The 11064-nt window shown below is 47.5% G+C and overlaps 1 protein-coding gene across 1 annotated transcript; it reads right to left on the bottom strand.

Moving 5' to 3' along the window:
- Positions 1 to 261: 261 nt before the first annotated feature.
- On the bottom strand, positions 262 to 10860 carry LOC138208845 (transcription factor 7-like 1-B). The gene is made up of 12 exons (XM_069167027.1): positions 10585 to 10860; positions 10281 to 10350; positions 8886 to 9022; positions 4574 to 4651; positions 4063 to 4180; positions 3880 to 3961; positions 3491 to 3565; positions 2700 to 2804; positions 2434 to 2593; positions 1450 to 1557; positions 1314 to 1362; positions 262 to 1146 (listed from the first exon to the last, which is right to left on the bottom strand). Exons 1-12 carry the CDS (start codon positions 10762 to 10764, stop codon positions 581 to 583), a joined length of 1728 nt encoding a protein of 575 aa, XP_069023128.1. The 5' UTR covers positions 10765 to 10860; the 3' UTR covers positions 262 to 580.
- Positions 10861 to 11064: the final 204 nt, after the last annotated feature.

Here is an 11064-nt window from a genome sequence, read left to right as displayed (position 1 = left end):
GGTCCCAAAAAAATACTCAGAAACTCACTTTCTAACCATGCAGTATGCGACACTGCGAGTTATTTTTGACCCCAGATGTGTCCTTTAACTCGCACATAAAGCAAGTCTTTGGGACTGCTTTGTTTCAGCTACATAATATTAATAAAATCAGTAACATCCTGTCTTAGAATAATGCTGAAAAACCAGCCCGTTTCTGGCGTTCGTCCATTTCACCTCGTCTTTCCGTCTGATGCGGAGAATAAAAACTTCCTGCAGCACGTCTGAACTCCATGAAGATTTATTACCACAGAAAAAAATAGATTTAAACTCATTACTACCAGGTGAAAAAAGCAGTGTGAAACAAACAGCTCTGTGTCTCCAATTGAACATTAGAAAAAGTGAAAAGTTTGTCGAAAAAAACAGTCAAATATTGACCAACGAAGCGTCCTGTTCGTACTAATATAAAACGTGATACATCTATAAAAAAAAAAAGCTTTTTTAAAAAAAAAAGAAGGAGGCGTATTTACAGTTTTTTTGTAAAAAAAAAAAAAAAAAAAAAAAAAAGAGGTCACGTGTGTGAGGCGTGATGTCATCGGAATCCTCACAGCTGATTGGTTCTTCGGAGCGCCAGCGGCTGCGACTGAGTTAAGGCACCGTGAGAGCTCGCCGCTGATTGGTGGGCGGAGGTAGGAGGCGGGACGAGGAAAGGACGCGGGGAGCCCCTGGAGGAGGAGGAGGAGGAGGAGGCGTGGGGCGAGGGGTTGCCTGAGGACGGCGTAGAGGGTCCGGCGGGGGCGTGGCTAAGAGAGAGGGGTGTCCGGTGGGGCTTGGTGGTGAGGGACAGCGGCTGCAGCTGCTCCGCGTACGGCGACGTGTGGCCGCCGTACGACGAGTGCGTGTGCTCGGTGTGCGTCGCGGCGGGGGCGGCGGGCGAGGCCAGCGCCGTGGTGGGCGTCGCCGGGGAGTCCAGCGAGGAGGCGGGGCTGGCCTGGGACAGGTGTGTGTGCGTCAGGTGGGAGACGGCGTGCGTCTGGGTCGGGTGAGGGCGCGCGTGCTGCGCGAGCAGCACGTGCGGCGGCGGCGGCGACTCCTCGGGCTCGGGCTCGGGCAGGAGGCGGGGCCTCTTCAGCTGCAGGGGGAAGTCGTCTGCGGTCGCCGCGGTAACAACTGAGGCACAAACACAAAGACACGCATTTGGCTCACTGTGACGGCTCCGACCCTCGGATCACACCCCGACAAACAAACAAACAAACAAACAAACAGCCTTTTTTTTTTTTTTTTTTTTTGCCAGCAAACCAACAACCCGCCGACGTTCGACCATTCTGTCGACTCACCTTCCAGCTGAGTTTCGCTCTTCGTCCGCTTCCTTTTCTTCTTTTTGCCCTGCAGAGAACAGACAGGTGAGCGGGGGCGGCACTCGACGTCAGCTGACCTCCGAGCCGTGTCACGTGACCGGTCGGGCGTACTCACGTAGTTGTCTCGGGCCGACCAGCCGGGGTAAAGCTTGGAGTGCAGCAGCCTCTCCTTCCGAGCCAGTTCGTAGTATTTGGCCTGCTGGTCCTTCGTCAGCGAGTGCCACTGAGGAGAGACGAGAGACGTCAGAGCGACGACTTCAGGAAATCAACGTTTAATATGACGAGATGAAATACTCATCATACAAGTAATATGCGGTTTGTCCAGAATATTAGAATAAGTTTCATTTCCAACATCTTTTTCCTGAAACTTTTCACACAGTATGACTTTTTTTTTTTTTTTTTTTACTTTATTCTGAAAATATGATCTTAAATTTCCTTAAACACTTGATTCTCAGAACACAAATAATTTGATGACTTCGTTACGACGTCATTATTAGAATATTCAAACTTTTCTCTGCAAATTCTGACACGATTGTGGAACCATTATTTTTTCTTCATCTTGAAAAGTTTGCACTTTTTGTCGTCAATTCTAAACTTCTTGAAACATAAAAAATGTATTCAAAAAAATATTTCGACCATTTCCTGAATATTATCGACATTTTTACTACAGCATGACGTTATTCTTGAAATATTTTCTTCTCAAATTAATTTACATATATACATTATATCGTTTCTAAAAGACATCTCATCCTTTTTATTAAACTATTATGACTTTATTCCTGCATTTTTTTTTTGTTGGTCAAATTATACTTTAATTACAGAAAAAAAAACAACGAAACTTTTCTCTCCAAATACTTTGACTTTCATGTCATAATATTTTATTATTTTCACACATTTTCCACTTTATTAAAATATTAAGCATTAAACAGTAAAAAAATAAAAAAAATTCTGGTAAACTTAAAATTGTATTTTCTAAATAATACAACTGTATTCTCAAAGTATTTTTGCTCTTACAAAATTTTGCTCTTTCAAAAATAAATAATAACTTTAGCCTCGACATGGCCACACCCACCAACTCCCCCCCCCCCCCCCTCCTCACCCTCTGTCCCAGGATCTGGTTGATGGTGGCGCTCTCCTTCACTTTGCACTGAGCCACCACTTTGGGTCTCTCCTCCCTCATGTACAACATGAAGGCGTTGAGCGGCTTCTTGATGTGAGGCTTCCTCTCCTCCTCCTTCTGGGAGTCGGCCATCGACCTCCTGCAGGAACACGGACGGAGAACACGTTACACGCGGCGGCAGAGAACATGTTAAATTGGTGGGTTTATCTGTGGGTTGTTATTGTTTGTTTGTTGTTGTTGGTTACCCCGGCTGGCAGCTGCTTCCCGGCTCCTGCTTCACCGCCGCGGGCATGAAGGCGTGGTGGGTGACGGACGACTGGGCGGTCGGCACCAGACGAGGCGACAGCAGACTGACGACGGGAAATATTACATTTCATTTAGCTGACGCTTTTATCCAAAGCGACTTACAACACAGCGACGGTACACCATCGGGAGCCGCAGCCTCCCATTGCGCACATTTGATTTAACACACTTTGCCGTTTTGACACCTTTATTTATGCAGTTATAGAAGTTGGTTTTCAGGGAAACGACCCACAAAATCTAACAAAGATGCCGTGGACACTTTTTTAAAAAATTTTTTGTGAATTTTTAACTTCTCTCCAAACACTGACATTAATACAGAAATATATATATATATATTTTTTACTTATTTGTCAGAAATTCCTACCTTAATTCTCAAAATATTATAATTTATTGTAATAACACCAACAAAATCCAGAACTCGGCGAGGATTCCCGACTCAATTTTAAAACCCGACCAATCAGAGCTCTTCAAGTTTGAAAAAGCAATCTGCGGAAATTTGAAATTAAAACAACAGGAGGACAGTAAACTGCATGTTTGTTTGTGTCGGTTATATCAGCTTCCTCCACCAGGTGGAGCGGATGGATTTCAAAATAAAGTGCATCACAGAAACACGTGGACCTTCAACAGATGTTTTATTCTGAAAAATCATCCGTGAAACTCCAGATCCGTGTCTCTAAAGCGTACACAAATAAATCCGCTTCCTGTTTTCCCGTCGCACGCTTTCAGTTCTCACCTCGACATGGAGGCGTTCATGGCGAGAGCTGCGGGACTGAACCCCCCCGCGATGGGATACATGGTCTGCCCCGGCCTGCGGACGCAAAACACAAGACTGTCAGTGGAAGTTCTGGACTGAATCTGCAGGGTTTTTTTTGTTTTTTGTTTTTTTAAATCAACGCAAAGTCAAGTTTTTATATCTCGGCGCATCTGGACTTCACCGTTTCCAGCTGCGAGTGTTTCAAAAATGATAATGAAAACAGTCGTTGGTTGCAGCTTCAAACTTCTCTACGATACAATACAACGACCTGATCGGAGGTTGTTGCTGTGTTTTTTTTTTTTTTTTTTTTTTGCGTGCGAAATCACAATTGAATAAAAACATCTTCGCAACGAAGCGTTGGGACTCACAGCCATCCGAGAGGGTGTGTGATCTGAGCCACACCTCCGGGGGAGACCGGGTAGCAGGCGGCGTGCTGGGACCTCGACACACCTGCGGGCGGCACAGGTAACGTTAACAGGTTGACGTCAAAGCTGTTCGGAGTGCGTGTTCTGTGCCGGAGTATTTTGGTGGGGTGGGGGGTGGGGGCTCACCTGAGTCAGGAGAGAAGCCAGGTGAGGCCCTCTGAGGGGAGAAGGCCTCGGGGCTGTAGGACAGCAGCGGGTGGAGGTGGGACATGCGGGGGTGCTGCACCACGGGCACGCTGTTGGACTGGAGACACACACACACACACAATGAGTTAGAATTATTATTATTAATTATATTATTATCATTAAAAAAAAAAAAAAAAAAAAAAATCATTATTATTTTACTGTAAACTTGCGTGTAAATATTTTATCCATTAGCTTTAGCGTGTTGTGTCTCTTCTCTCGGGCCATCACGTTCAGATACTCAAAAGCTTCTGGACTTTACAGCTGCAGGTTTTTCACAATCAGATACAATAGATATGAAGACACCTGCTGCCCTCTACAGGCAGACAACAGGAACTACAGCAGCAGTGTGATTTCGCTTTACAGGCAGATTGTTTGACCCACACTGTGTGTGTGTGTGTGTGTGTGTGTGTGTGTGTGTGTGTGTGTGTGTGTGTGTGTGTGTGCGTGTTACCATGCGTGTCGGAGTAGCCGTGTCTCTGCCGGCTGCTCTTCCCGGTACGTCCAGCAGAGGCCACTGGAACGGCAGATACTGTGGAGGCAGACCGAGAGAACAAACACTCCTTTTATAAACGGACCATTACCCTCCATATGCCTGTGATGTTATTTCTGGTGTTGTGATACGACGCCAAAGCGTGCAGTTCACCCGTCAGTCCGCTAGAGGGCGCCGTGTTCGTTGATCGCAGAAGAAGCAGCTCCCGTCATATTTTTCTCTCCACCTCCGTTTTGTCATGTTGAAGGTGCCCGAGCAGAACTTTATCGTAACGCAACACGAGGGGCCGGAGAGTTCAGTCAGTCGTCGGTTCGTGAACGGACGTTATGAAGCCTCGAGTTCGGGTTTTGTCCGTCGCCATCTTGCTAGTTTCGGAGCAGGAAGTGACCGTATTTGGACGAGCTGGGGAGGGGGGGAGAAGCGAGCTCTGGCGGGTCTGACTGACCTGATTGGAAACCAGACGATAATACGTCCCGCCCACCGATAGCCGCACCGCAGGCCTGTCAATCAAACAGACGCGCCCCCCCCCCCCCCAAAAAGACATCTTTTTCAAACTTATTTTCTCATTAACGACGGGATTATTTTCAGACGGAGCGCCAGAAAAACTAAGGAGCGACTTTAGCTGAGGACGCCGAGATAACTCGCGGGGAATATTTTATTGCCCGAGAATTTCACGAGAGAAGTTGAATGGGAGTCCGTGGAGGCTTTTTGGAGCCGACCTCTGGTGGCACTCGGCGGTATTGCGGCTTAAGGCGCTTCTGCGCAGGCCTCGTTTTTCAGATCCGGAAGCTCCGAACACTTTTATATACAGTCCGTGGTGCAAGCACACATGTACGCACCGCACCGCACCGCACCACACCTCCCCCCTCCTGACTGCACAGACATCTGCAGCGACCCACAGAGCACACAACACGTAGAAACTCGGAGCGAGCCCGCGAGCCCCCCCCCACCCGTTCAGAGGCCCGAGGAAGAGAGCGCTAACTGGATCCAGCTGCTGGAAATACCAGGAACACACACACACACACACACACACACACACACACACACACACATACACACACACAATCAGAGTCTATTACTGCGGGTAGTATGAAACCCTGTGGAGTTCAGGAGAAAGTTATTAGGCTCACTGCTGTTTATGAAACACACAGTTCAACACAAAGAGTTGAAGGTTATTCGGAGAAGCCATAACCTCCGCGAGGAAGTGTCCCAAGTGTCGTCTCTTGATCGACGTTTTTTTTTTGTGACCGCCGGTACGTGAACGTTTTGTGATTTCGCCGCGGACCTGAAACCCGGAGCAGAGAAACATCAAGATTTTGGGGTCAAACTTCTGGGAACGGTCAACGGAGACCCCTCGAAGCGCTTCAGAAAGTCTACGGCGGCGATGAAGCGACGAGCCGGGCGAGGTGTTCTGAGAGACGTTCGACGTTTCAGGAGGAGGCGGAGCTTCACCGTCCGAGACCGAAGGAGGCGCGTCGGCTCAGGAGACACCGGGTGGGTTTTCTTTGACGACGGCGGTGGTTGTGTCACTGTGAATTCGTCCCCCCCCAGGGTCAGACTGTCAACACCGAGTTCCACCGGGACCTCCTGAGGCTCTGTTCTGGTTCGGACTTCTTTTCTGCTTCGTAGTCTTCAGGTCAGTCTGGGTTTTGTGCTTCCCGTTTGATTTTTGAAATGACTTCACTTCCTGTCCTTTTGCATGATGGTTAGCCCCGCCCCCTGATCAGTTCCACCTGTTCCTCGTTGTCCTCGTTGTGCTCTTCTTCTTCCCTCTCTTTCAGTTTGTTTCAGTCACCTGTCCGTTACGGCGTCTTTTTAAAACCCAGAGAACACAAAGCACCTGAACTGTGGTCGCCGTGGCAACCAGGGTTCCCCAACATGACAACACACCAAAAACTGAACCCAAAATCGGATGTTTCTCTGCTCCAGTTTCAGGTCCGTGGTGAAATCACAAACGTACCGGCGGTCACGTTGACGTGTGGAGCTCAGGCGCTGCTGTCGATCGAGAGACGACACTCGGAACACTTCCTCGTGGAGGTTATGGCTTCGCAACAGGAACCGTCTCCGAACTTTCTCACCCAGCCTTTTACTCGTGGCGTCGGCAGTCTCTCGGCAAAAATCGCGGCAAGACTTTGTGGCGCTTACGACCTCGCTCAGGTTGGTGTTTAAACTCGTCACGGCGTTTTCTATTTCCATCCCGCTTACAGACAAACACGCAGAATAAAGCGAAAACAAAAGTCTGGACGTGTCCCGTGTGCGTAGCTGCTTCATGTGTGCACAGGGAAGCGAGTTGTTGCAGACAGGTCATCCTCCTGGTATTTTAAGACTCCGGAGACAATGTCGGAGGAAACGGAGGGACCGGCTGAAAAGGGGTGGAGGTGGGGCGGGGTACCAACTTTAAACTAAACAAGCAGCGGCGCCTTTTTTTTTTTTTTAACAGAAACACAAACACGGGAGCATTAACACGCAGACGCTCGGCCTCCCGCCGTTCACCGCTGCTCAGGTGTGACGCCGTGGAACCACTTTGGACAGGGTGTGGATTCACCTCGTCGGGGTTGGGGAGGGTTCAGAGGTCGACAACGCGCGCGCAGGTGAACAACGACCACGCAAGCAAAGAAAACACCCGCCGACGCGTCGGCACACACGCCCGGGCTTTCGGGAAAGACGACGAGGGACGAGGAAACAGCTCAAAGTCGGCCCGACCCGCGGAGACGCAGCAGATGCAGTGAACGGCGCTGTAACGTTTCAGCCTATTTTAGCTCGTTTTTGTTTTGGTGGCGTGTTTGTTTCGCTTGGCGTTTCGATGCTTTCGGTGTTTTTTTTTTTTTTTGTCGAAAGCACTTGGAATTGCCGTGCTGTTGAAATGTGCCGTACAAATGAACTTCGCCACGCTTCAACACAGGAGGCTGAAATAAAGCGGAAGGGACCCTTCAAATCGCATTAAAAACGTTGCCTACGTGCGAACAGGAAGCTGAGAGGAAGCAAAAATGAAATAAAAGTTCAACCCTCCAGCTTCATCTTGCTATTCGATACGATGCGAAGGGAATCTGTTTTTTGTTTTTTTACATGAAGACAACTCAAACATCTGAAGTCTTTCCTCTGCTCTCTCAGGGAAATATTTCACGAGCCGAAAATGTTTGTATTTAAATGTTCTTCAGACTGAAACGTTGCCATATGAACATTTTACCCTCAAAGAGGAGGAGTCGGGTTTCAAGACGAGGCAAACGGGACTCTGACTGATAAAAAAAAGAAGAAAAAAAAAAAAGAAAGACCCGACACCACAGACTGACTTGAACTGAACCGCAATCAGTCAGAACGACTTGCTGACTCACGTCGTTACATAGACTGCATACTAAGTCTTCTGTCTGCCACCGAGGCAGTTTTCAGATTCAGAACTGCGATGTGGTAAATATTAGTTTAATCTATCTTGGAGCAGCTAATCTGCCGCACAGCGCTCCATCATTCCTGCTGCGGGCGGGCTATGTCCGGGCCTGTCTGACCTGAACAAACACAACACACCACTTCGTCATGACACACACACACACACACACACACACACACAACAAGCGCATGCACACCAGACCGCTCTGAGGCGAGTCGGTATCAAAACACTGCGATGCAGCCGATTCTGCCTCAAGACTCCTGGTTCAAGTTTCTGCAGACGAACTCTGCAGGAAGATCAATCGATGTGAATATTAGCGATCCGATAGTCGCGAACATTTCAGGACAAAACGCTCCCGAGTGTCTGAGTCTCATCAGCCGGATCTCTGACGGGAAACGTTCACCGAGATGTTTAATTCAAAGGAAGAAGATGATGATCGATAAAAAAGAAGAGGGGTGCAATAATTTGATCAGCATTCAATAATGTCCTCCACTTATAAACATGGCAAAAAAAAAAAAAAAAGAAAAAAAAAGAACTTTCTCCGAAGCCCAAAGAAACAAAATCACAAAGATTGTGGTTTCCAACCTGAGGGGCAGGACCCTAAAAAGGGTCAGGAGACAAACATGACTCTGCTCAGTTTACGGTTTTGGATCACGTCTTAGTTTAAAGGCCTCCAAATATCAGTCGAATAAAACGCTTGAGGCTGAACCGTCCACAGACAACAACATGTCCCTTCAGTTTAAAGGCAGTTGAAAGTTCTGCTTGTAACTCCTTCAAAATAAAAGAAGCGCAGGTGAGAACGAGCAGATCGAAACAGGTAACTGTCCATCGCTGTCGGACACGGCGACCTTTGTGAAAAAAGAAGAAAAAAAAAAGGGTCGGCCGTCTTACCGTGCGGGCACTTGATGCGAGGGCTCCGTTGGCGAGGTAGGGACCACAGAGGTTGCCGAGGTCGGGCAGCATGAAGAAGGGATATCCGACATACGGAGACGGCTGGAGGAGACCTCCGTCCTGCTGCTTCCTCAGAGCTGAGAGACAAGATTTAACGTCAGACCGAGAGATGCTTCAGACAGACGTCACTCTACGATTTAAAAAAAAAAAATGAGACGAGGTAACATCTCACGACTCAAGTCAAGAGGCAGGGAACGTCTCCGGCCCCCGGCACAGGTCTGGTTTTTACATGCCTTCACCGGAACAGGACGGCAGCTGGGGGGCCCCCGTTAAGTTCAGAGGGTGTGGCATTGTAGGTGGGCGGGACAAGAGGCGTGGTCAAAATAAATCCCCGCCCCCTTCTCACTAAATACACACGGTGTGGCTGTACATGACATTTCTGACAGATTTTAGCTTCTAGTATTAATATTTCCTGGACATATGTTCGAAATTATTTTTTTACCGACATTTTATTATTATTAAGTCTGATATTTTATCACATATATCGTCTTTTTTTTTTTTTTTTTTTTTGTCATTTGATTCAATGTTTACCAAAACAAAATGGCAGCCAACAACTCTTGACTTATTTTGGCTTTAATTCTATTGGAGGGGAAAGAGGCTGTGACACGTCGGCCACCTTTATTTGCCGTCTGTGGTTCCGACCAATCACAACGGCCGAGGAAGTGACGTTAGAACTTCCTGTCCTGTCGCTACGAAGCAGCAGAGCTACATTCATGTGTCTGAGAGGGACTTTAAAGAGTAATTTAAACACACAGGGAACGGCTCACTGTTAAAGGAGAGAGCTGCTCTTGTAAAAACAGCTGGATAATGTGTAGAAGCTCTGCAGGGAAGTTTGGGAAAATTACTTTAATAACTTCCTCATGGTTTCTGGGGAACCGAGGTCTGCGCCAAATTTAAGACCTTTTTAGCTGAACTCAGTTTAATACTGTTGCATACTTGGCTGCATATGTCAATAATTTAAGAGTTATTCAATTTATCAATTAACATCAACTGGACACATGGCAGAACAATGAAAATATTGAAGACGTATTTGAAATTCAAGGCCTTATTTTGAGCGTCAATGTCACGTTTTTTTTCATTTCAAGTTTCATTAATCTATTGATCGGGACTGCAGCGAACAGCTCCTTCGTTTATCGATTCATCTGCAGACTAATTTTAAAACTAGTGGATGAAACGCCATAAAAACTGTCAAAAAAATTGACACCCAACAGAAAAATGACACCTTCTGACGTTTTGTTTTGATGAATAAAAAAGTCAGAATACCCCCCCCCCCCCCAAAAAAAAAAAATAAATAAAAAAAAAATTGTTAAACAGTGATCATCACCATCCACGTACCTTCTTCAAACAGCTGGCTCTGTCTGAGCCTGGCCAACACATCTGGAAAGGGCTTCGGGCGTCTGTCTGCCTGCAGGGGGGGGAAACACCACAGTACACGTGAACGCACCACGGCAGCACTGGGCAGACTTGACGGTAAAACAACATCAGCCCCAACACCGAGCAGACCTAACTTGTGAACGCAATGCGATCGACAGTGAACGCATCACGCTGACAGTAAACAACACACCGGTCCGGCACAGAGCAGACTTGACAGTGAACGCACCGGGCGCACCGAGGGTCACCCGCCCGCACAAAAGCTCACCTCGGAGTCCGAGCTGCTGTTGGTCTCGGACTCGTTGACCAGGGAGGACTTGACATCGTCCAGGTCCCGTCCGGCGGCCACGTTCCTCTTCTCCTCCTCCTGCTCCCCTTCGTCTTTGAAGGCGATCAGCTCATCGTTGGCTCCCAGGTCGTCTCCGTCCGTCTGGTTCAGCTGCGGCATGTTTTTCTGGCCGTTTAGCGGCGTCGGCGACTCAACGATCCGGGCGGAGTTCAGGAGGAACTTAACAGTTTCTTAAAAAAAAAAAAAAAAAAAAAAAAAAAACCGAGAAAAAAAAAAAAAAAAAAAAAAAAAAAAAAAAAACCCTGAAGAGACTGGAAAACCTTCCACAAAGTAGTTAGCTACCCCCAGCTGCCTGTCAAACGCCTCGCAGACAGAGTTGACGCTAAGTCCGGGGGGGGTTTTTCGTCCTTTTGGTTCGTTAAATAAACACCCACAAAAAAAAAAAAAAAAAAAAAAACC

This window comes from Embiotoca jacksoni, unplaced genomic scaffold, assembly GCF_022577435.1.
Source record: "Embiotoca jacksoni isolate LCO1_2020_lvr unplaced genomic scaffold, fEmbJac1.0.p SCAF_10, whole genome shotgun sequence".
NCBI lineage: Eukaryota > Metazoa > Chordata > Actinopteri > Embiotocidae > Embiotoca > Embiotoca jacksoni.
Note: the sequence above shows the minus strand (reverse complement) of the source record. Positions and strands in the feature narration are given on the sequence as shown.